Raw genomic sequence first — 26,861 nt, 5'->3', positions numbered from 1 at the left:
GAGGAAGCACTAAGAGGAAGGGGGCGGAGCGGGGGCGGGGCATGGGCTTGGGGCGGGGCATGGGCAGGAGGGGGAGGGACCTGACGGATTGGGCACGCCCCGGCCCTTCGTAATACCTGGGTCCTGAGGTCGCTGGCTCAGCCCCACGGCGCCTCGCGCCGGGACAGGTAAGGGGTTCCGGACTTGCGCGCCACCTTCTCCGCGAAGTGTCCGAGGTCTGCGCCCTGGCCTCAGGGTTGTGGAGGGACTGCTCGGAAGGAAAATCGACTTCTCTTCGGCCCAAGTGAGAAAAGTTAGAGGGGAAGTAGGTTGCATGGGCAGCGCCTCCTCCAGGATAAAGACTTGGGTGGGTCCCTAGGGATTAAGAAAATTGGTGGGACCCGTGGAGGACCGTGGGGCGAAGAGAGACGTCACTCGGTGGCTCTGTCGGACCTCGCCTCGAGTTTCTCAACTCCCGGGCTATGTGTTCCGAGAACCCCGTTTACGAAATGAAATCTCTTTTCCTGAGAACCAGGAAGTAGGACCAGCAACCAGCAAAGATGCTGTCCGCGTGGAAAGCATTCTGAACCCCCACAAGATTCTAATTAGCTGGTTTCTCAGGCTTCCAGGAAATTAGACAACGGAGCGGCATTGTCAGCACGTTATCTGATGGGGAAAGTGTACCGACAGCCTGGAAACAGAGGGAAAACGGGATGAAAAGCAACCTCAGAAAGCATTTTAGCCATTTAGGATGGGATGCTGGGAAAGATTGAAAGCAAAAGAAGGGGTGGCAGAGGAAGAGATGATTGGATAGCATCACCGACTCAGTGGACATGAATTTGAGCAAATTCCCAGAGATAGTGGAGGATAGAGGAGCCTGGTGGGCTATTTGGGGTCGCAAAGAGTGGGACGGGACTTAGCAACTGAACAAGTGCCTCTAAAACGTCTCTGCCTAAAGAGCTGAGAGCAGAGAATATTCAGATTTGCCTTTTCCCTTTCTGGGGGTAATCCTTGAAGAGACCTGTCAGAAAGTTAAGATTTCTTTTTTCTTTTGTTTGCATGCTAAACGTTCATTTGACGTTTGCTTACCCCTGTCCAAACAAATCCTGAACTTTCAGGCTAAACATGCTCCTTTCACAGTCTTCTCCATCTTATTGTAAAGGTCAGGAAGCTTGTTCAAGCCAAAAACCTTGGTGCCAACTTCTCACCCTTCATAGCAGCATGCAGGATTCTGTGTGACTTCTGAGGTTTCTACCTCAGAAAATATCCATCATCCTAGGAAGTCTGTCTTCTTTGCTACCACTCTGATAGAAGCCACAAGCACCTCCCACCTGGATTATTGATGTACTGACTTAATTGATCTCTTTCTGCTTCTCTGCCCTCATTTTATTTTATTTTATTTTTTTGAGGTGCTAAATACTCTTTATTTGATGCTATACATAAACCACACTAAAATGCCTTTCATTAAGTAAAAGGCTAAATTTTAGAAAGAGAATTTTAATTAAATTGGCATAGTTTATAAAACCAAAAAGATAAAGTGGAATTTGTCAGTGTATTTTCAATTCTTGCCTTAACAGGCTAATGAACACAACTTCAAACACATCTGAATCCTCCTCTGTTCTATGAGACAGTGAAGGGACCTTTTCAGTATTTAAATATATTAATATAACCAGTTATAGAAATCTAAATATAAAACCAATCTCTTATAGGGTTTGAGAAGGAATGCACCATCTCCCTAAGAAGTTTAATATTCCTTATTCAAGTTCAATCATCTCTTTAGAATGGGAAAAGTGATAGTACTTGTTGAACCGGAATTACTATCAAAATTAAAAAAAAGCTGACCATATTTGTTTAGCCACAAACCAATCTTATTTAAATCAGGACTGTCCAACAGAATTATTCCATCAGCCGTTCATGATCTGAATTCTAGTGTGTGAGATCAATTTAAATATGGTACACATAAAAAGTCATGAGACACTTCTGTTTCATAATAAATAAGGCAGTGGCCAACTATTACTCATTGGTAGCTTTTTTGAGATAAGCTATCAAGTCCTCCCTCTCTCCCTTCTTCTTAATGCCAGCAAAGATCATCTTTGTTCCAGGGATGTACTTCTTGGGATTCTCCAAGTACTCCATCAGCGTCTCCTCTCCCCAGGTGATACCTTTGTTCTTGTTGGCATCTGTGTAAGAGAATCCAGCAGCCTGACCCGTCTTTCGTCCAAACAGACCATGGAGGTTTGGCCCAGTCTTGTGCTTGCCTCCCTTTTCCACAGTATGGCACTGGGCACACTTCTGAACAAAAATCTTCTTGCCCTTCTCAACATCACCCATTTTTAAATCGTTCTTTCTCTGGGCGCGACCAAGAAGTTCCCGCTCGCAAGCCGAACGCCCCGCTTTCTAACCCTCATTTTAATATATAGTTTATTCAACAATAATTTAAACAGTGATTAAACAACAATAATTTTCAGCAGCAGTCCCCAATGTCCTTTTAAGACACGAGTATAGAGCATGTCTGTCCTCTTCCAAAAATCTCCCCTGTCTTCTCATCTCCCTCAGAAAATAAAAATGAAGTAGGACCTTAGGGGACCTGGCCCCATTACCCCTCTCTTCTATTCTGCCTTCCTGCTCCCTATTCTCCAGTCTTACTGTCCCCTTTATAGTTCCTCAGTGAGCCCATTCCAGACCCTTACATTCTCTATTCCTTTTGCCCAGAAACTTTTACCACAGATATCCCAGTGGCTAGCTTTCTCATTCCCTTAAACCTTTAATCCCATGGCACCTCATTGAGGCCTACTCTGAGTACTCTATTTACAATTAAAACCCCTTCTCAGTTATTTTTTTTTTTTCCTTTTCATTTGGCATCATATAAAGACTTCCCAGTGGCGCTAGTGGTAATGGACCCACCTGCTAATGCAGGAGACATAAGAGACTTGGGTTCTATCCCTGGGTCGGGAAGATCCCCTGGAGAAGGAAATGGCAATCCACTCTAGTAGCCTTGCCTGGAATATCCCATGGACAGAGGAGCCTGGTGGGCTACAGTCCATGGGGTCACAAAAGAGTCGGACATGACTATAGCGACTTAACAGAGCACAGTGTACTGTAGAGTAAATGCTTATTACCCATCTTCATCTATTAGAATACAAGTTCCATGAATTCAGTTAATATTTTTTCTTATTTTCCTAATGCTTTATCTCCAGGGACCTGGATCAATATCCAGCACAAAATAGAGACTCAGTAAATATTCATTAATGAATAATATTTTGGTTTTCAAAAAATATATCCAAAATGTTTCAGATTACTTACCATTAAGTTAAATTGATTTTTGAGGATGGTATTAATATATTATGTTTAATTTATGGCATATTAGCAAACATCCCAATTTGAGAAGGGCAGCCCTGTATAACTTATTCGGTCTAGAAGGTATCACAGGCTTTTGTTCATAATGATGGTGTTGGGTTGTCCAAAAACGGACAACCACTTTTGAGCTAGGTAAATGGTTATCTACAATACTTTACTGAAGAAAGCATGGGAGTGAATAATGTATTTTGGGAAGATTATAAGCATATTAAGGATACTATGCTTAGTAACATGACTGTCACCATGAAAAGTTCAGCTGTGTTCTCAGACCTCTTATTTCCACTTCCTCTCCTTCAGTTGCCTTTCACTGCTGTTTTGAAATTGAGCTTAAATAAAACGCTGCACGTTTCTTTTTTTTAAATGTGACATAAGAATAACTTCTGCCTTGCAATAATCATCACTACATTTTCTTTGATCACTTATTATTGCTAGGATTAGGCATCTTTTGATTTTTAATCTATACAGAAATTATTAGATGTGACCATCTCCGGATTTCAGATGAAGAAGCCGAAGTCCAGAGAAATTGAGTTATTGACGCTAGTCACAGTTGGCTTGTGGAAGAGCTACATTAGAACCCAGAGACTTCTTGGGAAATGTATTTCTACCATGCACTCATTGCACCACCAAAACTGTTCTTAAGTCACCCAGAGGCCTTTTGGTTTCCAAATTGAGCACACCATCAGTATTTATCTGATCTCTCAGGGACTTTTATACCAATCTATACCCCATTCTAGAAATCTCTGGTATGCTACTCTCCTGGTTTTCTTAACTTCCATGATTTATCAATACTTTTTTTAAAGTTTCTTTTTTTTCCTCTTCATTCCTCACAGTCTTTATATTCCTAATAGGCAGGCCCATATTTCTTGATGCTTCAGCCAACTATTCATACATGAATATGTGAGAATGCTCATACGTGAGGATTCATTACCAAAACTTCTACCCTAATCTCCAGACTGTTTATTTAGCTACTTAGTGCCAGCTTCCCCAGATGGTGCTAGAGGTAGATATTTCACATTTAATGTTGACCAGAACTGAACACGGGGCAACACACTCCAGTATTCTTGCCAGAAAAATCCCGTGGACAGAGGAGCCTGGCAGGCTATAGTCTGTAGGGTTGCAAACTTCTGAGCGAGCACGCATGCAGAACTGGACACATTATTTCCTCTATCAACTACATAATTACCCAAGCCAAAAAAGTTAGGAATCAGCTTGTTTTCCTCAGTCTCCCATCTTTCTAATGTTGTGATTTTCCTCCAAAATTTTTGAAGCTGTTTCTTCTTCATTCCCTGACTGAATGTTTTTTAAGACTTTCATTTCTAGATTATTGTAAAGTTTTCAAACTGGTCTCTTTCCTTAATATGCACCCCTTCAAGTTTTATCCAGAGGAATCCAGTTAACCGAATAAGATCACTTCCCACCTTTCCTTAAATCGTTCAGTGGCTCCCCTGTATCTTTTAGTATGAAGTTTAAATTTCCCATTGTAGTATATGAGGGGCATGATGACTTGGCCCTGCCTACCTCTCCAACTTCATATTTTACTGCTTAATGACATGTATCCTAGGGTCCAGCCATAGCAAACTCCTGGCCTTAGCCTAACCGGTGCTCTCCCATGCTAATCCTGCTGCCTGGAATTCCCTTTGGGATTTATCCTCATTCCTTCCAACTACCCACCCACCCAAATCTGTCTTCAGACTTCAGACTCTTTAGACTTCCTTCAACTGATGCTTCTCCTCTGGGCCCCATTAACACTGCTCACACTTCTTGTAACATTTATACTGAGTGTAAATAGTTATATCCCCCATTAGACTGAGAAGCTTGAAAACAAAGATTTTCTCATCTCTGTAGCTCCTGTCACTTAGTGCAAAGCCTGACATGTATCTTTATTAAGTGTATGAATGAATGAAAGGAAATGACTGGTCTTTCTAGAAAAGAGAATGACATGAACAATGAATTGAATTAGAGAAACAGGGATATATGACATGAATTTGGAGTCAGACATGGGTTTAAGAACTAACTTTCACTTACTGTTTTCATGAAATAGAGATGCCAACCCTGCCTTAGTCACTGTGAAGATCAAGTGAAATATGTAAGTCACCTAACATGGGCAAGAAATTCATTCATTTGTAATACTGAATACCAATTTCTGGGGTATGCTAGTAATTAGTTATATATCAGTGAATAAAATGAACATTACCTCTGAATTCATGGAGCTTATAGTATAATGGCGGAGACCATTATAAGCAGCTAAACAAATAAATATATGATTACAAACACATTGTGCAGGGATGAAACATAATTAGGTTGAGAGTAGGTGGACCTACCTAGATGTGATCAAAGAAGGCCGCAGAGAAGAGACTGCCAATATAGAGCCTAAGACACAGGAGGACTTCTTTCTTCTTACCCTTTTGTAGCATCTGAATTTCATACCACATGAATCTAGTGTTTACTCCCAAATTAATTATATTGCACTTTTAAAATAAAAATATGTAAGGGAGCAGGAGAGTAATTGATAGGAGAATATTTAAATCTCCTTGTTTTGATTCATTAGAAGGAAAGACCACTGGCCCGCTGAGAATGAGTGAGGTAGAAATCAAATAAATTATGGGGAGAGCTAAAGGTGTGAAATAGTCACTCGGGAGGATGAGCAAAGGCAAGTGAAAGGATAAACAGCAGTGTTGAAAAGGGGTCCCCTAAATTGTATTCACACCAGTCTGCTCAGTTACTGGGTTCTCCCCAGCTACATTCAGCAGTGCTGGTATACAAGAAAAATTGTGAGGTTTGTCCCTAGCTACAGCTCTCCAGGATGGAGTAGAATAGGGGACTGAGTAACTAAAGAGTAGTTACGTGGTAAACCACAGGGTTCACCTTAGTAGGGAATGAATTATAATCAGGCAAGTCTGATGAACTCAAAAATTGTGGCAGAGTCAAGGAAGAACATGTTACATAAAAAGGTAGTGATTAGACCATCTTTGAATGCAATACAAATTATTTCAGGACTTTTTTTTTTTTTTACTTCTACCAAAGAATGTTGCATAAATATTTACTAGTAAATAAATACCAAAATATTTTAAATTGAAAAATATTTTTCATAATACATTTGGTTCCTGAATATGTTTACACGAATTTTTATGAAAAAGTACACTTTTTGCACCTTTTTGTAAATTTCACTTAGAAAATATCAATGTTAGAAAAAATAATCCTGTCATTTTTAATTAATATTTAGAGGTGGAGAAAGACTAAAATATCAATGTCTTGACCTTAGAGTTTTCCTTTATTACACTGTAATAAGTTGCCAGCATTTCCTATGTTAGAGCAAAGTGTGATGTATAAGCTTATACATGTCATCACTAAAGCTACTGTAAAATTTTAATGAGAATTTTCCATATTTTAGGAATAAAAGATGAACAAACCCATAACAGCATCAACATATGTGCGCTACCTCAGTCTTGGACTAATTAGAAAGCTGTCCGATTTTATTGATCCTCAAGAAGGATGGAAGAAGTTAGCAGTCGCTATTAAAAAACCATCTGGTGATGATAGATACAATCAGTTTCACATAAGGTAACATAGAAATCTTTCTCTTTTTAAAGTCTTACATCACAATTTAGAATGATTAATAGGTACAAATACTGTCTAATGCTGCAGTTCAGAAAATAAACCTCTCTCTAGGGGAGGTAATGGTAATAAATCCCCCCTCTTTTTTGTGTGTGTGACTTTTGCTTCATTCTCCAATATATCAGCCAGGTCAATACTGTGATCTTGCAAGTAAGTTTTTACAGTTAAATTCATGTATGAGTCTCTAATGCACTTAAATGACATATTTGGGAAATTCTTCAAATTGATGATTTAAAGTTGCTTGTACATGTATACATCTGTAAATCGACTTCTTAGTTCTTACCCTGGATTTTTCAACACTATCTTCAGAAAAATTCCATTCTATTTGTCTCTACTTGATTCAGTGTGAGATATAAGTACAAATTTTGTTTTTGTCAGTTATTCCAGCCCAAACTTATGTCAAAATATGTCTCTGGAAGCAAAGGGAAATAAATTTATTTGTGACTTTCAGCATTAACCTGAAAAAAATCTGAAACTTTAGTTTTCATTATTAGTCCATCCAGGAAATGTTTTCTCATGTGAAGGATGAGCATCTTAAATTATTTGGAGGAAGCTTAAGTTTAAACCTCAAAAACCATTTTTATAGACAGTTTGTTGATATTAACTATTAAAGACCTTGGGAGAAGGGACTTCCTTGGTGGTCCAGTGGTTAAGAATCTGCCTTCCAAAGCAGGGGACGTGAGTTTGATCCCTGGTCGGGGAGCTAAGGTCACACATAGCAGGCATGGGGTAGTTAAGCACGCGTTCAGCAACTACTAAGCTCATGTGCTCTAGAGCCTGTTCATTGCACCTGGAGAAGCCTGAGCACCGTGATGCAGCACAGCCAGAAAACAAACAAAAAAAAACATTGAGAGCATAGTTGAGGGAATGAGGAGAAAAGATTCTTCTTTACAGAATAATGGCAGCAAATATTGAAAGAATGAGAGAACTAAAAAATTATCAGTTTACAAGTACCAGTGAGTAATTGATGATGAAGGGCTCATTAGTGAGTGCTGAAACGCCAAGGCAAAAGGGTGTTGATGAACAAGATACCCACATGATTTCAAAGTGTATTCCACAGATGATTTATGAATTGCAAAGGGGAAAGGTGCTTTTGCAGAGAAAAAATCTACAGTAACCTCCTTAACCAAGTAATCCAACTGGTGTCATCAGCATTGGTACAGACTGCCGTTTTGTGCCCCCGGATGTGATGCAGTCTAAAGGACACATTGTCATCTATGCAATGTTCTTACCAACAGTTTTTCATCTGAATTTAAAAATGAGAGAGTCATCAGACAAACCTAGACTGTGACAGTTCTACTACACGTCTGGTCTAAGTTCTGTAAAGTGAGCACCCAGACAGAGATGAAGAGGGAGAGGGTGAAGCACAAACACGGTTAAACGTTACCTGGTCGTTCGGTGAATCTAGATGGTTGCTCATGGTATTATCCTTTCAACTTTTCTGTAGCTTTCAAATTTTTTGAAATAAATGAATTTTCAGGAAAAAACAGGGAGAGCTAAGTTGTTTAGGTTTTTAAATATTACTTTCAAAACTATTGATAGTTATTTTCTTTTTTATGTTTTTTTAATTTTTACAGTGTTGTGTTGGTTTCTGCCATACAACACAAATCAGTCATAATTATACATATATCCCCTCCCTCTTGGGCCTCCCTTCCTTTCCCCCATCCCTCCTCTCTAGGTCATCACAGAGTGCCAGACTGGTCTCCCTATGTTATGCAGCAACTTCTCACCAACTGTTTAAAGACATTTTTCATGAAAAACTGATCTGTTTTTCCCTCAGTTGAAATGGAATATAGTTAAGATCCAAGGAATAATTCTCCAAGTGTATGTATTTTCTATTTCTTTAAGCAGCCTGCTTTATTAAAAATCACATGGCTAACAGTGTTAATAAGTCATGTAGGGAACTAGTATAGCTTAGCATGTTGAGAGTTCACCTGTGTATTCAGTGAGATAGCAGTTTGAATCTATCTATTATATACAGGTTTATTGGCTGTGTGACTGTGGACTGCTTATCTCTCATGCTTTCTCTTTAGTACATTAGCATGATATTCACAGTGTCTTTGAGAATTATATGAGTTCATGTTTTGCATCCTGTAGCCCACTGTAAGTACTGAGTATCTGTCAACTTATCATCACCTTCAGCATCTTTTCTTCCTTCTGCCCGAATTTCCTGTTCTCTAATTCTTGCTGACTCTCTTTCTGCCCCTTTCTTTTTTTAATCATAGGAAGTGCTGTGGACAAGAGGGGGACTGAGGGGAATAATACCTACTTATGTGTTAACTCTGCTTACATACTCATCTTATTTCTCTGTTACTTGCTTTAAGGAGATTTGAAGCATTACTACAAACTGGAAAAAGCCCCACATGTGAATTACTGTTTGACTGGGGCACCACAAATTGCACAGTTGGCGATCTTGTGGATATTTTGGTCCAAAATGAGTTTTTTGCCCCTGCAAGTCTTTTGCTACCAGGTAAATGGAATACGTCTACAGAATCAGTGGCTAGGATGGAAAGACAAGTGACAGAAATAGGAATGTTTCTTCTCTTACTTTTTTATCAGAGTAGATGAACCTTACCTTTAAGAGTCTTCATTCTTTCAACTCTCCCCAACTCTTTAACAAGCACCCCAGATGCTGCAAACTTGCTGCTGAGAAAATCCTGAAGCTGGTAAGACTTCAGGATTCAGTCTAAATGTGCAGTTAAAGTCAGGTAGTTTTATGCCAATAGGAAGTTTGCTTTTTCCCTTTGATGCTATTTACACCAGTAGTTCTCACCCTTCAGAGGGCATAAGAATCACCTGGAGTTCTTGATAAACATGTAACTTCCCAGGCTTTACTCCAGACCTCATTATCAGAATTCTTGAATTAAGTTCAAGATCAGTATGTTAAAACAGGTACTTCAGTGCTTCTGCTGCAGGTGGCTTATAGGCCACTATTTGGAAACACTGCCTTGCCCATCCTTATCGAAATTTACAAATTCTTACTAGGTAAGTTCTTATGAGTGCTATGAAAGTATGGGGCTAATGGGTAGCAACTAGAATGATGTTAAGTAAATTGAGTTCCTAATTTAACTTTTTCACAAACACTTTTTCTTATGTAACAACAACTTGTATCTTATTTCACTTGTTAGATGCTGTACCCAAAAATGTTAATACACTGCCTTCTAAAGTCACTGTAACAGTTCAGCAGAAACCAAAGCCCCTCTCTGGCAAAGACAGGACATCTGTGATATCTGATGAGAATCTTGAACAAAACTATGTGCTACCTGACTCCTCAAGTCCAGAAAATACAAGTTTAGAATTTAGTGATACACGTAAGTAATATTTACCATGCTTTCTGCTAGTGAGTTTGTCGTAAGACCATCACTGCTTTAAAATAAAGCTCTTCTTTTGTCTATATACTCTGGCAATAGCTCTTCTGTGGTCTTGTTTTCCTCCTAATTTATTAGGCAGCGTCTTCATTGTTTTAGTGTTATAGGTGAGTAGATGTAATAGGACATTTACATATGAACAACCACAGAAGCTGTGAAAAAAAAAATATTGACATAGTTTGAAAGGATCATTTTATAAAGAAAATAAGTGACTAGAGTTTAAATATTTGCATAGGTAGTAGAGTTTAAATATTTGCATAGGTATGAGATATCCAAATTGAGAAAATACTGGAATTACGAAAACCAATTTCTTTTTTAATGAAGCACTCTTTTTCTTATTCTATTGACATTACAGGTTTTCACAGTTTTTCATTTTTTGAATTGAAGGATGTCACAAATAACTTTGATGAGCGGCCCATTTCTGTCGGTGGCAACAAAATGGGAGAAGGAGGGTTTGGAGTTGTGTATAAAGGCTACGTGAACAACAGGACTGTAGCAGTGAAGAAGCTTGCAGCAGTAAGTTATATTTCTGGAAGAGAAAAAATTACAGGAACAGTTGTTTCCTAGTGTGCTGTATGTGAGTGCATGAAAGTTGCTCAGTCTTGTCCGACTATACAGTCCATGGAATTCTCTAGGCCAGGATACTGGAGTGGGTAGCCTTTCCCTTCTCCAGGGGATCTTCCCAACCCAGGGATCGAACCCAGGTCTCCTGCACTGCAGGCAGATTCTTTCCCAGCTGAGCCACAAGGGAAGCCCAAGAATACTAGAGTGGGTAACCTATCCCTTCTCCAGCGGATCTTCCCGACCCAGGAATCAAACAAGGGTTTCCTGCATTGCAGGCAGATTCTTTACCAACTAAGCTATGAGGGAATAATAAATATTAAATTAATCTTTAGGAAACATATTATTTCAGTGTGTATTTTCTCTCAGTAAACATCATTCTAAATTGGCTGTTCTTAACATTTAAAACCTTGTTGAAAGCTACAGACACTCTCTACAAGAATGTAGTTATATTCACGTACATATAATTATACACATAATTTGGAGAGATTCATAAAATAAAGAAGCCAAACTCTACACAATGCTCCATGTATAATCAATATTAAAACACTAAGATTCTAAGAAAATTCTATAAAAATATCTTCCTTACTTACTTTTCTCATTTAAAAATAAAGTTTAGAAAATATTGCAATAAAAATTTTTAAAAATTCTCATCTGCACCCTTTGTTCACATTTCTATTAGAATATCTTATATTTTAAATCTATTATTATTCTAAAATATCAATACAGTGCATTTTTTTAATAATAAAGATTCCTTTGTCATATATGTTGCAAATACTTTTACACGTTCTGTTTTTCTTTTTGCCTTCAAAATTGCTTGTGTTTTCTGACACTGAATTTTTTTTCAGAATGTTTATACAGTAAAGTCTCATTATTTCATTTTGTTCCCACAATGACTCACTGAAGTATATATAGTTACATGAGTTATATGGTTTTCTTCCTTCCACTTAACCAGCCATGAGACCTTGAGCAAATCACTCATATTTCTAGTTCTCAGTTGCTTATAAAATGGGGAAAATGATGACTTACATATTTTAAAAAAGCAGGATCTGCCAGATGATCTCTTGTACCCTTCTAGCTTTAGGAGCCTCTGGGTTATTGTATGGTATTATATTGTATATTATTTTATATTTTTAGATGGTTGACATTAGTACTGAAGAACTGAAACAACAATTTGATCAAGAAATAAAAGTAATGGCAAAGTAAGTTACTTTGGCAATATGGTACCATGGAAGAGAGCAGGACAAGAACGGACCTATTTCTTTCCCAGAGTGTGCCATGAACTGGTGATATTTTCAAATATAGTCTAAAATAGTTTAATAAACTTGACAGAACTTTGACTCTACAATTCTATGGCTACATATACTCACTCATATGTGTGTAGATTAAATAGCAGCCGTTATTCTAAATCATGGCAAAATTATATGGAATTTTCACTATCTGGATAGTTGATAATGGAACTATCATTCCATTATCATGTTTTCTGTTCCCCAAATTTATGAGCGGTAAATGATAGTATATTATATATACACGTGTGTATAAATACATATTTATATATTAATATATACATGGCAAATAGTCCATTTGATATGTTAACACCATAAACCAGGGAAGTGTTATATGCAAGAATATTTAGAAGCCATGGACTCAGTATGTTTGAAAATTGTCAGAAAGAGAAGGAAAAACAAATTGGGAAATTTATCCTAATAATTATAGTGATTGATACTTGAGTATAAGTTGTTCAGTCACCAAATCGTGTCTGACTCTGTGACCCAGTGAACTGCAGCACACCAGGCTTCCCTGTCCTTCACTATCTCCCTGAATTTGCTCAAACTCATGTGTATTGTGTCAGTGATGCCATCCAACCATCTCAACCTCTTGCCCTCTTCTCCTCTTGCCCCTAATCTTTCCTAGATCAGGGTCTTTTCCAGTGAGTCAGCTCTTCACATCAGGTGGCCAAATATTGGAGCTTCAGCTTCAGCATCAGTCCTTCCAATGAACATTCAGAGTTCATTTCCTTTAGGATGGACTGGCTTGATCTCCTTGCTTGATCTCCCTCAGGGGACTTTCAAGAGTCTTCTCCAACACCACAGTTTGAAAGCATTGATTCTTCAGCACTCAGCCTTCTTTATAGTTCAATTCTCACCTCCATACATGATTACTGGAAAAACCATAGCTTTGACTATATAGATCTTTGTCGGCAAAGTGATGTCTCTGCTTTTTAATATGCTGTCTAGGTTTGTCATAGATTTCCTTCCAAGAAGCAAGCATCTTTTAATTTCATGGCTGCAGTCACCGTCCACAGTGATTTTGGAGCCCAAGAAAATGAAGTCTGTCACTGTTTCCATTGTTTCCCCATCTATTTGCCATGAAGTGATGGGACCAGATGCCATAATCTTAGTTTTTTTAATATTGAGTTTTAAGCCAGCTTTTTTACTCTCCTCTTTTTCACCTTCTATACAATAGACCAAAAACTGTAATGCATTAACCAAGTGTTATAATCACAATTGTTGTAACCACCCCCAATACACACACTTTTTTTTTCCCACTGAGATACAGAAACATTATATAACTTTATCCAAGGTCACTTGAATATGTAGGTTTCAAATCCAGATCTGTCTGACTCCAGAACTTGCATTTTTGAAATAAATAGGATTTACCAATTTATTTTCATTAGACCTATTGTTATAAATCGCCAACTCTAGTTGCTTAACTTCAAGAAAGAAAGAATAGATTGGAATTAATTTTTTCAGTAAAACTAATGTACACTGAAAAAAATAAAAAGACTGTTCAGGATTTGTTCTTTCTACCCCTACCTCCACTCTCCAGTCCTAAAAGTAACTTGTTCAAGATAGATAATCTGGAAAATACAGGAAAATATTCATCCCTTGAATCTATCACTCAGAGATAACCACTGCTAGTATTTTGATGTACTTGCTTCATGATGAGTGTGTGGTATTTTTTCTGTGTTGAAACATTTTAAATTATTGCATAACATTCTAGCATATATACAAATTATGTTTTATTTAATCATTACCCTTCCATATGTGTTTCTAATTTTCAGTATTACAAATTAAAACACCTTTAAATCTCTTTGTACATAAATATTTAAGCACAAATCTGCTTTTTTCATCAGGAGACAGTCCTGGAAGAATTACTGGTTCTGAATGCATGAACTTTTTAAAGACTTTCTGAGTATTTGTCTAAATGACTTTGTAGTTGTTATAATAATTTGGTGGTTCAGATGGTAAAGAATCTGCCTGCAATGCAGGAGACCCAGGTTCAGTCCCAGGGTCTGGAAGATCTCCTGGAGAAGGGCATGGCAATCCCCTCCAGTATTCTTGCCTGGAGAATTCTAATGGACAGAGCAACCTGGTGAACTACAGTCCATGGGGTCACAAAGAGTCAGACATGACTGAGTGACTTTCACTTCACATACTTCTACCAGCAGTTTATTGCAATTTCACAACTGCTACCACACTACTATTAAATATTATTGCTGTTTTTAAAATGAATATCAATCTCTAGCCCTTACTAGCAGAATGACCTCAGCAAAGTTTCTTAGTTGTCTGTTTTCTCATCTGTAAAATGGGATAATTATTTTAATAATGAAATGTTTCATTAAGTTATTTTAAGGGTTAAGTAAAACAAAGCAGGTAAATCTAGTACCACATGCCTTGTTAGTATAAACTCAGCAAATGCCATCTACTCATTTTTAAAGTGTGCCAATTTGGTGGAAAACGGAATACTTGCTTTTTTAATTTGCACTTCATAGACTATATTCTGGGCTCTCATATTTGTTACTGTTTAGTCACTAAGTCTTATCTGACTCTTCTGTGACCCTCATAGACTGTAGCCTACCAGGCTCCTTTGTCCATGGGATTCTCCAGGCAAAAATAACTGGAGTGGGTTGATGTTTGCTTCTTCAGGGGATCTTCCTGGCCTAGGGATCGAACCTGCATCTCCTGCTTGGCAGGCTGATTCTTTACCACTGAGCCACCAGGGAAGCCAGAGGGCTCTCATATATATTTGCTCATTTAATTCTCACAGCATGTATGTTACATAATAGGCATTGTTACCCACATTTACCAGGGAAAGTTGCTGAGGCTCAGCGAGGCTGTTAACTTGTGAAAGGTCATATTTCCAGGAGGTGGCAGAGCTGTACTTTAAACTTAGGACTCTGAGCCCAGATTTCTTTGTATTTACTGTCCCATAGATGCCTGCAGTTTTGTTATACTTCACCTTATTTAGTCTTATTACTCTCAAGTATATAAAGAAACTCAAATTAGGTTATAAATAACCAGATACTAGTAAAGATCAAAAATGTATAAATTAGATGTAATTGAAAATCAGATATCTGTAAATCAGTGCTTTGAATGTGTTTGAGAATTCTTGAAAGGGTTGTCGTACACATTTCAACACACTTCTTGAAATCTTGTTTGCACTATCTTTTAAAATTATGTGAAACAAAGGTAAACACCTACCTAGTTCTTAACCAAACTATTATATGTGAATTATTGAGCTTTAATTTTAAAATTATGCTGATTAATATTGACTCAAAGGGAACTGTTTACAGAAAATTATAAACAGTTGTAATAAACATATATAAAGATTTAGAAACATACCTATCACATTGCAATAATGTATAGCATATAATTATTTCTTTCTCTTTTTTCTTTCAAAGCTCTAAATTGAATAACATAACCTTCAGGTAAATATGTGTATATATCATAATAATTTTGGATGGAAAATTATTTGCCACAGGTGTCAACATGAAAACTTAGTAGAACTACTTGGTTTCTCAAGTGATGGAGATGATCTCTGCTTAGTATATGTTTACATGCCCAATGGTTCATTGCTGGACAGACTGTCTTGCTTGGTAAGATGTTTTTTTATTATATTGTTTGGCTTCTTGTTTCTGTGTTGGAATTCTAATATTTTCTCTGTGACAGAATCTTTTAAACTGTATTAGTATCCTACTTTGTGAAAACTATAGAGTTGTCATGTAAACAATTGGAATTCCCTTTCTATCAGATGATAATCTAAAATGTAAAATTATCAGTCAAGGCTAGACTTTGAAGATGCTCTTATATATTTTAATTGTTTGATAAGAAATGCTAATTTCCATTTGATCTTATTTAGCAGCAGCGGCGATTATTGTTTAACAACTTAAAAAGTGGTAGTTCTAAATTCTTAGCAATGTAATAATGTGGTCAGTGGCTGCTTAGAAGAAATGTTCTGTTATATATTTTCTATAGATTTTTTTTTTTATTCTCCACTTTTATTTTTAATTGGTTTGTTTCTTACTTCGTAAGGATGGTACTCCCCCACTCTCTTGGTACATGAGATGCAAGATTGCCCAGGGTGCAGCTAATGGCCTCAGTTATTTACATGAAAACCATCATATTCATAGAGATATTAAAAGGTAAATGCTGCCTTTAAAAAAGCTTTTGGAGAACTGTCTTTAAAGAGTAATTTTCTCTCTTTCTATTCACAATTGACATGAACTTCTTAACCTGGAACATGCCATGAAAGCTTGTCTCACTAAGGAAATCTATAATCTCCCTTATTTCAAACCCAGTGACCTATTTCTAGTACTCATCCTAAGTAACCTGTGTTTTTTTTGTTTGTTTTTCACAGTATGTTATTATGTTCTTCTTGTCAGAATTATTTTCTGGATCATCACTCTTTTTTGAATCACTTTCGTTCTTCATGAGTACATTTCAGTTATCTTCCTTGTTATGTATTTATTTAGTTAACAAATATTAATTGAGCATCCACTATACAACAGGTACTATGGATGATATAGTTAGCAAAAGTAGCATTTGCAGCATCTGTCAGCAATCAGATAATCACAAAATAATAGTAGAACTTTAGTGTATAGTCTATAGGATTAATATAAAAAAGAGTTTCCTGAGAAAATTATACTTAAGCAGAGATCCGAAGAATGAACAGGACATAAGTGAGTACAATTTGAGGACAGCTGTAGAATATGGGGAAAGAGTATTCTAGGAATAAAGGAAACACATTTGTGAGACCAGTGTTCAGAGGGAGCATGATGGGTTACAGGAGGTTAAATAAATGACTGAAGTGCAGAAATTGAAGGAGTGATTGATAGATAAAATTATAAAATAGGCAGAGAGCTAAGCCCTGTGTAGAACCTAATAGACCAAGATAAGAGCTTTAATTTTATCATAAGTATAATCAAATGCCATTGAATAATTATAAGGAGGAATGTGGCATCATAGTTAAGTTTTGAGAAGATCACTTTGGCTTGAGAATAGAGACTCATTTGTAGGAAAGGGTAGCTTGGATCCTGTCATAGAAGATTTGGTGGTAACAGTTTATATGAAGAAATGTGAACAGATTCTTGCTTATTCTTGGCTGCAGGGTGGGTGGGTGGCATTCAGGGAGAGAGACACGTCAGGAATGACAGCAGGATTTATGGCTTCCAGAACCTCATTCTGGAATCATGGTGGCATGATTCACTTACAGAGAAAGCAATGAAAGAGGACAAGGTTGGGAGTGGAATATGTGAGTTCTCTTTTGTACATGTTGTGTTAGAGGTTCCTTTAAGATACAGAAGTGAGTAGAGATATTAATCAGTGTGGCGTACATGTTGGAGCTGAAAGAAGTCTGAGCTGAAGATATCTATTTGTGTGTGACTTATGTATAGGTGTTAATTGAAGAGCTAGCATATAGTTGTCTTAACTTTAAGAAAGATATAGATTAAGAAAAGATTCCAAGATTTGTCCTGAGGAACTTTAAGACTTAATGGCCAAGTAGAACAAAATGAGTCTAAAAAGTAATCTAAGGAAGTATGCAAGGAAGCTGAAAACCAGGAGAGTGTGGTATCCCTGAGAACAAGGAAAGAGAGTTGCCTGAGAAGAATTAGTCAAAATTTTCAGTTGCTTTTTAGAAGTCAGAATGAAGGCTGAAAAATGACCCATTTAAAAAAATATTTAAATGAGGCATTTGATTAGTGCCATGAAGGTCATTAGTGACTTTCCGGAGATCTGTTTCAATGTCGTAATTGGGTCAGAATTCAGGTGGTAGTGAGGAGAAAGTGAAATGTGAGTATAGACAAGTCTGGTGAGACACTTATTTAGCCCATGAAGGGGGATAGCTGGAAATCAATGTGTCATTCAGCAGACTTTCTTTTTTTTTTAAGATGGCAGAGACCAAAGCATGCTTTTATGCCTGTGGGAAGAGGAACGTGATAGAACAGAAGAGAAAAGTGAGATAGTTTATAGAATAAGGTTCCTGGGAATGTAGAAAGGAGTCCAAGTAGAGGGATCGGGCTTAGGAAAGAGAAGGTACACCCTCTCCCATCCATTACTCGTTGGTGTATTCTAACTGATGTGTATTCTAATTGAATCCTACCTCATTGTCGCTTCTGTTAATCCTGCATGTTCTTGCTGAGGGATATGTTGACTTCAACTGTTACCTCCGTGTGGGTGACTCAGACCTGTATCATTAGCCTCCAGTCCTATATTTTCAGTGTCTCTAGACCAAATCACCCTACTACAATGCTCCATAGCAGTTCCTAAGTCAACATGTTGAAAGTCAAATTCATTTCTCTTCCAACCCAAATTCTTCCCTCTGTGTTTCTTTCCTGATCAAGCGAAGTCAGTATTCATCCTGTCTTCCAAGCTAAAGACTTCCTCATTCCCCATACCATACAAATTACAAGGTTCTATTGAGTGTACCTCAAAATTTGCACCTCCTTTTCTCCCCAGCCTTTATTTACACTTTCACTATCTCTTATTTGCTTTTTTACAAACTTCCCTTGTCATCCTTTAACTGGTCTGTGCCAGTTCTTGTCTATGCTCTAATATACTGCCAGGTGTGCTTCTAAAAATCAAGTTTGAGAACATCAATTCCCCACTATGAAACATTTAGCTGGCGTCCTGTTGCTCCCAGGATAAAGTTCAAGTTCCCCTCACGTTCTATTGACACCAGTTACTTCAAATTGATCATATGTGTTTTTGTTTTCATCACTGTGTCCATGCTGTTCCATTTGCCTGAAATGCATTTCTTTGCCTCAGTAACCTCAACTTCTAATAATCCTTCAAGACTACACCCACTTTTCACCTTCTCCTTGGAGTTTTCTGCAGTTCTTCTGCACACACAGTTGTTCTCTCAGCATTTTGTACCTAATATCACCATTAGGGATTTTTAAAAATTATTTCTATACCTTTATCACAGACAAGATTCTAAGATTGTCCCCATGCCCAGCACTGAGCTTAAATACTGTAACACGTTGTGGGTCTTCAATAAAGTTTTGTTGGATGAAAGTATGATTGTATGAGCAAATGCATAAAATAAATGAATTAAGATCTTTTAGCCATGTTCTTTCCTCTTCAAAAGATTTCAGAGAGAGTACCCCCTAAGAAATGATACAGTTGAGATACTCTGGTTGGAAGTTTGTTTTTAAATGAACTGAGAAATTTTAGGGGAGGAATTAAGAAGGGTGCTTTAGCATACTTTGAGGGAAGGTACCCCATAATAAATTATTTGTAATAAAAATATCACTAATGTGAAGAGTCTTACTTCATTTTTTTTTTCAAATTTTCCTTAAAGAAACAAAAAGGAAGACAGTTTTATTCTTCTTTAGCGATAATCCTTAATCCAGATTTATTTACATAAATTCAAGCTTTTATGATGTGTATTATAAAATGGTTACTCTGTAAATACATACAGTGATACACCTTCCTAAGGAACTGTTTGATTTGTTTAAAAAGAAAAACTGTTTTTCAGTGCAAATATCTTACTAGATGAAGACTTTACAGCCAAAATATCTGACTTTGGGCTTGCACGGGCTTCTGAGAAGTTTGCACAGACAGTCATGACTAGCAGAATTGTGGGAACAACAGCTTATATGGCACCTGAAGCTTTGCGAGGAGAAATTACACCCAAATCTGACATCTACAGCTTTGGGGTGGTAAGTTTCATATAAATGTATTTATGTATACATGTAATGGGCTTCCCAGGTGGTACTAGTGGTAAAGAACCTGCCTGCCAATGCAGGAGGTATGAGATACGGGTTTGATCCTTGAGTCAGGAAGATTCCCTGGAGGAGGATATGGCAACTCACTCCAATGTTCTTGTCTGGAGAATCCCATGGACAGAGGAGCCTGGTGGGCTACAGTCCATGGGGTCGCAAAGAGTCAGACATGACTGAAGCAACTTAGCATGCATGCACACACACTTGTAATATGCTATATTTTACTATATATATAATTAGTAACAATAATCATTTTGGTTGTACTTGTGAAATTGAAATAGAATATTTTGAATACACCTATGTTGCTTAGCTCTCATATGTAAAGATGTAAATTGCTCACTTTAACCTCTAGTTAAAAGAGAAAGTGATAACTTCTCTGAATTTGTAAGGCTTTTAAATTGATTTATGAAATTACTGTAAGAAATAATTTTTTTGCCACATGAATTAGCATGAAACTTAGTATATAAATTGTGTCCTACAGTATGCATTTTAGTGTCATATTTTAAAGAGGAAATTTTTGAAGGAAAGATGTTGTGGCATTTTCCGATCTATCAGTTTGATAATAACCTTTTATGATGGCATAAGGAGTGGGGTGGGAGTGGTTGAGAATTGGAAAATCCTTTATCTTTTACGCTCATATGTGTTTCCTTTATGGATGTCTACTGTCATAACACTGTGAAGTTAAGGCATAAGTTCCTAGGATATGCCTGAGGTTTAGAAAATAGTATTCTCCTAAAAGCCAGAGAAAGTTATACTTGTGAAGTATCTTCTGCAAGGCAGAAAAAGAGTATGTCCAGAACACATATTTAGGGGGCTGATTGTTTAGTAAGTTGCCAGGATTAAAGAACCGCGTGTGGAGCTGGGTGGGTTCTGAGGTGTCAGGGAAGAAAGGGTGGTAAGAAATGACCACAGCCTGTATTCTTTCCACTGTCATGCCTAAAAGGCATAATGCAGTGTGTGGAAATGGTTCATCAGATTTCATAATCAAGTGCCATGTTCCTTCCAGTTTCTATATGTTGTCTTGAGTCTTACTTTGAGCTTTACTTTCTTCTTAGGTTTTACTAGAAATAATAACCGGACTTCCAGCTGTGGATGAACACCGTGAACCTCAGTTACTGGTAATCGAAAGATTTCACTTTTCTAGTTCTTGTCTCTTTCCTTTATAATCTAAATTTATGTAGATAAATTTGGCATCTGGAAATGTCATTTTCTATTGGCAATCTTTCTGTTGGCAATTACATAGTGGCATATGGAAAAAGCATCAATTATTTCTAATCTCAGCTCTGCCATGAAATATTTGTGAAGCTTGGAAAAGACACTGATATATTCTATGTTCTAGTTTCTTTGTAGCTAAAATCACAATGAAGCTGTATGATTTCTGAGATCTCCTCTAGTGTATTTTTATTTTGTTACTTTCATGGTGATTACTAACACCATTTTCAGCTTAGAGAGGAAAAACAACATTGCTTCCTTTGAAATTTGTGTCAGACTAGAATTGCTAATAAAATTCTTTCTCCATCGCTCTTGTGGAATATTTTTTAATGAAGTTATTATAGAAAATTTTACCTGTGTATTATATAGGGATTCATTGACAATTATATAAATAGACTAACTGAATGCTATAACTACAGGAAAGTTATGCCATGCCTCGTTTTCCTGTATAATAAATTTTAAAAACTTACAGGGTCTTATAAAATAAAAAACTTACATAAATACTACCACCTATGTTTTTCATAAAATTATTCAAATACCTCAATTCAGCTCAGTCACTCAGTCATGTCCAACTCCTTGCAACCCCATGGACTGCAGCACGCCAGGCCTCCCTGTCCATCACCAATTCCAGGAGCCTACTCAAACTCATGCCCATCACATCGGTGATGCCATCCAACCATCTCATCCTCTGTTGTCCGCTTTTCCTCCTGCCTTCAACCTTTCCCACCATCAGGTTCTTTTCCAATGAGTCAGTTCTTCACATCAGGTGGCCAAAATATTGGAGGTGAAGCTTCAGCATCAGTCCTTCCAATGAACACCCAGGACTGATCTCCTTTAGGATGGACTGGTTGGATCTCCTTGCTGTCCAAGGGACTCTCAAGAGTCTTCTCCAGCACCACAGTTCAGAAGCATCAATTCTTCGGTGCTCAGCTTTCTTTATAGTCCAACTCTCACATCCATACATGACCACTGGAAAAACCATAGCTTTGGCCAGATGGACCTTTGTTGGTAAAGTAATGTCTCTGCTTTTTAATATGCTGTCTAGGTTGGCCATAGCTTTTCTTCCAAGGAGCAAGCATCTTTTAATTTCATGGCTGCAGTCACCATCTGCAGTGGTTTTGATGCTCAAGAAAATAAAGTCCCTCACTGTTTCCATTGTTTCCCCATCTATTTGCCATGAAGTGATGGGACTGGATGCCATGACCTTAGTTTTCTGAATGTTGAGCTTGCAGCCAACTTTTTCACTCTCCTCTTTCACTTTCATCAAGAGGCTCTTTAGTCCTTTGTCACTTTCTGCCAAAAGCTTTAGTGTAGTCAATAAAGCAAAAGTAGATGTCTTTCTGGAACTCTCTTGCTTTTTCAGTGATCCAGCGAATGTTGGCAATTTGATCTCTGGTTCCTCTGCCTTTTCTAAATCCATCTTGAACATCTGGAAGTTCACAGTGCACGTTCTGTTGAAGCCTGGCTTGGAGAATTTCGAGCATTACTTTGCTAGCGTGTGAGATGAGTGCAATTGTGCAGTAGTTTGAGCATTCTTTGGCATTGCCTTTCTTTGGGATTGGAATGAAAACTGACCTTTTCCAGTCCTGTGACCACTGGTGAGTTTTCCAGATTTTCTAGCATATTGAGTGCAGCAGTTTCACAGCGTCATCTTTCAGTATTTAAAATAGCTCAACTGGAATTCCATCACATCCACTAACTTTGTTCGTAGTGATGCTTCCTAAGGCCCACCTGACTTCGCATTCCAGGATGTCTGGCTCTGGGTGAGTGATCACACCATTGTGGTTATCTGGGTCATGAAGATCTGTTTTGTATAGTTCTGTGTATTCTTGCCACCTCTTCTTAATATCTTCTGCTTCTGTTAGGTCCATACCATTCCTGTCCTTAATTGTGCCCATCTTTGCATGAAATGTTCCCTTGGTATCTCTGATTTTCTTGAAAAGATCTCTGGTCTTCCCCATTCAATTGGTTTCCTCTATTTCTTTGCATTGATTGCTGAGGAAGGCTTTCTTATCTCTCCTTGCTATTCTTTGGAACTCTACATTCAAATAGGTATATCTTTGCTTTTCTCCTTTGCCTTTAGTTTCTCTACTTTTCTCATCTATTTGTAAGGTCTACACTGACTTTATTCTAATTTCTGTGTTCTAATGGGACAAACCACTCTGACAAATTCAGACTTGTGTATACCAGATTATTTCCCTAGAACAAGGATTAGAAAGTCAAAAGGTATAATATATTTTCTCTAAGGCTTCATACCATATTTTTAAGAAAAACCATTAATGTAATATCTCTATATTATAATATTGCTACAGATGTCCCTTATATAAGTATATATTATAAAGCTTTCCATCGGTTCTTGGATATGTATAATGAATATTGAAAAGTGAAAGTGAAAGTCGCTCTGGCATGTCCACCTCTGCAACCCCATGAAGTATATGGTCCATGAAATTCTCCAGGCCAGAATACTAGAGGAGGCAGCCTTTCCCTTCTCTAGGGGATCATCCCAACCCAGGGATCGAACCCAGGTCTCCCACATTGCAAGCAGATTCTTTATCAGCTGAGCCACAAGGGAAGCCTAAGAATCAGGAGTGGGTAGCCTATCTCTTCTCCAGTGAATCTTCCCAACCCAGGAATCGAATTGAGGTCTCCTGCATTGCAGGCGGATTCTTTACCAGTTGAATATTACATGGTATCTAATATTTTACAGTAAAGTATATATATAAAGCCTCCAATTATTGTGAGAAGTTAATATTTTCATAATATTTTATACACTGTGAGTACATGCTCAGTCATGTCTAACTCTTTGCAACATCATGGACTGTTAACCCACCAGGCTTCTCTGTAGCACGTAGTGAAATTTTGTCTTTATCAAAGAAATAAATCCTCTGTTCCATTGGTTATTGGAGGTCAGGAAAGAAGCCTGGGCTGGAGTTACAGTTTTTGAGCCATTCATGTAAAGGCATACATAAAGCTTTGGATGTTGATTGTATTATACAGAGAAAGTGTATAGATTAAAAATATAGGAGGGAAAAAGATTACCACCACAAAAATAGGACTTTCAATGACAGGTTTACTCTCTCATAGTTCTGGAAACCAGAAGTTGAAATCAAAGTTTTGTCCAGGCACCATTCCCTCTGGATACTCTAGGGGACAGTCTTCCCTTGCCTCTTCCAGCTTCCAGTGGCTGTTGACATTCCTTGACCTGTAGCCACATCCCTCCAGTGTCTGCCCCTGTGATCACATTGTCTTCCCCGCTGTGTGTGTGTGTGTGTGTGTGTGTGTGTCCGTGTCTCTTTCTTACACAGATGTTTATCATTGGATTTAGGGCCTCCCTGGGTAATCCAGGATGATCTCATCTCAAATTGCTTAACATAATTACATCTGCAAAGACCTTTTTCTCCAAATATAGTTACAGTCACAGGTTCTGGGGCAGGACTTGGACATTTCTTTTGCGGGACCACCACTCAATCACTACAGCATTCTCGTTCTCCACCTCTCTCCTTATGCGTTACCTTTTCATCATGGCCTTGCCCCCTTTTTCCTCCTCCCTCTTTTTGATTCAGCAATCTGAGTACCCATAGAGCAGTGTGCTTGTGCAGAGAGGAGGATCTACATTCAGAATTGGAAGTGCGCCATTGGGAGCGCAGCAGAGGAGCAGACCTCACTGGGCCGGAAGCCTGGTAAGGGCTGCCAATGAGCATGTGAGAGGAATAGACAGAAACGCAAAAGTCAGGAGGCAGATGGCTGAACGTTTCTAGGAAGGAGATATGTATGGATGTATTAATATAAGTAAGTAAGTAAGTAAGTAGAATTTGTCCTAGATGTCCTCAGTTCTTAATAAGGTTACAACAGCATTCAGTAAATACGAGTAAATGTTATTATAATGTAGATTAAATAATTAAAATGTATTATTTTATAGCATAGTAATATTAATTCATTATACATATAATTTATATTTACTTACAAATACATTTATGAATTTACCTGATTTGTTTCTCTTTTATTTGAAGCTTTTAAAGTTTTAACTTTTGCCTTAAAGCTAGATATTAAAGAAGAAATTGAAGATGAAGAAAAGACAATTGAAGATTATATTGATAAGAAGATGAATGACATCGATTCCACTTCCATTGAAACTATGTACTCTGTTGCCAGTCAATGTCTGCATGAAAAGAAAAATAAGAGACCAGACATTAAGAAGGTATTAATTTTTACATGTATTTAAAAAGTGAAGGAGGTGGGGTTTGTCATTTTTTCCCACGTGTACATTTCCAATCAATTATTTAATGCATTTGTTTTCTCTTTCTTTATAAAAGGTTCAACAGCTGCTAGAAGAAATGACAGTTTCTTAAAACTTTACTGGAATAGACTCTTGGATTTTTATATACAGTTATCTAAATCATTTTTTAAACTAAAGTTTTTTTTTTGTAAGTATTCTTTATCTTTTATAAGGCAGCATGGTGAAATGCAGTGGTTATTAAAGCTTTTGTAGAACTCACATATAGAGGACAAACAGTAGTAGAACCACTTTTGCAACACTTACCCCAACTTTCTTAGAGTCACTCTGAGTTCTTACAGTAATCCCTGAGATAACTCCTCGGAATCTCAGCAAACACGGTTTGAAAACTCAGAATTAGCTAAACAGAGGATAGGACTATAGGGTGAAAAGACCCTGGGCTGAAGGCTGACTCTACTGCTAATTTTCTGTAAATATTTGGGAAATGTCTTAGCTGCTTTGAACCTTATTTTTTTCACCTATACTGTTGAATTAATATCCACTGTGCCTCTCTGACAGGTAGTCATGATGCAGAGTATGTACAAGCACTTTGTAACTTGTAAAGGGATATAAAATTTAATGTTTATATAAATAATTATAAAATCCTATTATAGTTTTCATTTGTTTATAGGGTCATGTTCACAGTGTGCTATTAGCAATCATTCATCATAAGCCAATTGTGCCCTGATGATACTCCCATGATAATGTGGCCATTATTAGAATATGTTATGTAGCAAATTTGAAGGTGTTTTGAGATGCAGTTAAGGTCCCTCATCTGCTGACTTTTGAGTATCAATAAGAAGATACTGTTTTGGGGGCCTGACCTAATAAGGTTAGCTGTTACAAGAAGTCTGAGCGATCCTCCTGTGGATCTTGAGGTAAGCTATCATGTTGTAGGAAGGCCACATTGGCTATAATCTACTGGTAGCCTCTAGGAGATGAGAGCTACCTTCCAGCTATCAGTCAGCAAGAAAAATCTGGAACCTTGGTTGTGTAACACCAAGAAACTCAATTTTCCAAAAACCTGAATTAGCTTAGAAGAGTACTTCAAATTTCAGATATTACCATAGCCCCTGTTGACACCTAAATTTCAGCCTTGTGAGACCCTCAGTAGCAAACATGGATTTCTGTGCCTGGACTTGTGACATACAAAATTGTGAGATAATAAATGAGTTGCTATAAGCTACTAAGTCTGTGATATTTTTTTTTTTTAAGTCTGTGATTTTTTTTATGCAGCAATAGAAAATGAATATAGATATCCCCATGATTCTCCCATGGGGACATTCCACCATGTTCATAGGTTATGTCCACAATACCAGGTTATCTGCAATTACTCATTCATTCAGTAATCTTGATATCATTAGTTCTTTCATTAACCCTCTCAAAAGAAGAATGGGCAGAGTGAGCTATAGTACAAGATGATTTTCCTCTATATTATTTAGACTTTCCTAAATGCTTTCTTGAGAAACAAAGATAGTACACTTTTCAA

At 37.5% G+C, this 26,861-nt stretch overlaps 2 protein-coding genes across 4 annotated transcripts; one reads left to right on the top strand and one right to left on the bottom strand.

The window, feature by feature from the left end:
* The first annotated feature begins 69 nt into the window (after positions 1–69).
* On the top strand, positions 70–26,558 carry IRAK4 (interleukin 1 receptor associated kinase 4). Of its 3 annotated transcripts, none has more exons than XM_043886505.1 (12): positions 70–167; positions 6,728–6,897; positions 9,276–9,421; positions 10,080–10,262; positions 10,675–10,835; positions 12,018–12,082; positions 15,645–15,759; positions 16,196–16,305; positions 19,641–19,824; positions 20,943–21,005; positions 25,139–25,297; positions 25,413–26,558. In XM_043886505.1, exons 2-12 carry the CDS (start codon positions 6,737–6,739, stop codon positions 25,446–25,448), a joined length of 1,383 nt encoding a protein of 460 aa, XP_043742440.1. In that variant the 5' UTR covers positions 70–167; positions 6,728–6,736; the 3' UTR covers positions 25,449–26,558. The 3 variants fall into 3 exon arrangements, with proteins under 3 accessions (XP_043742440.1, XP_043742449.1, XP_043742431.1); XM_043886496.1 differs by having other exon boundaries at positions 140–283; XM_043886514.1 differs by lacking the exons at positions 6,728–6,897; positions 9,276–9,421 and having other exon boundaries at positions 88–167.
* On the bottom strand, positions 1,826–2,378 carry LOC122683033 (cytochrome c). Its single transcript, XM_043886525.1, has one exon. It carries the CDS (start codon positions 2,308–2,310, stop codon positions 1,993–1,995), a length of 318 nt encoding a protein of 105 aa, XP_043742460.1. The 5' UTR covers positions 2,311–2,378; the 3' UTR covers positions 1,826–1,992.
* Positions 26,559–26,861: the final 303 nt, after the last annotated feature.

This window comes from Cervus elaphus, chromosome 3 (assembly GCF_910594005.1).
Source record: "Cervus elaphus chromosome 3, mCerEla1.1, whole genome shotgun sequence".
Taxonomy (NCBI): Eukaryota; Metazoa; Chordata; class Mammalia; order Artiodactyla; family Cervidae; genus Cervus; species Cervus elaphus.
This window is presented reverse-complemented; position numbering and strand designations above follow the sequence as displayed.

Excerpts from the sequence above, each read along its gene's own strand:
- LOC122683033 (XM_043886525.1), bottom strand. The coding sequence starts at position 2,310 with ATGGGTGATGTTGAGAAGGGCAAGAAGATTTTTGTTCAGAAGTGTGCC.
- IRAK4 (XM_043886505.1), top strand. The coding sequence starts at position 6,737 with ATGAACAAACCCATAACAGCATCAACATATGTGCGCTACCTCAGTCTT. Across the intron at positions 10,263-10,674 it reads TTTAGAATTTAGTGATACAC|GTTTTCACAGTTTTTCATTT; the intron begins GTAAGTAATATT and ends TTGACATTACAG. Across the intron at positions 16,306-19,640 it reads ATTCATAGAGATATTAAAAG|TGCAAATATCTTACTAGATG; the intron begins GTAAATGCTGCC and ends ACTGTTTTTCAG.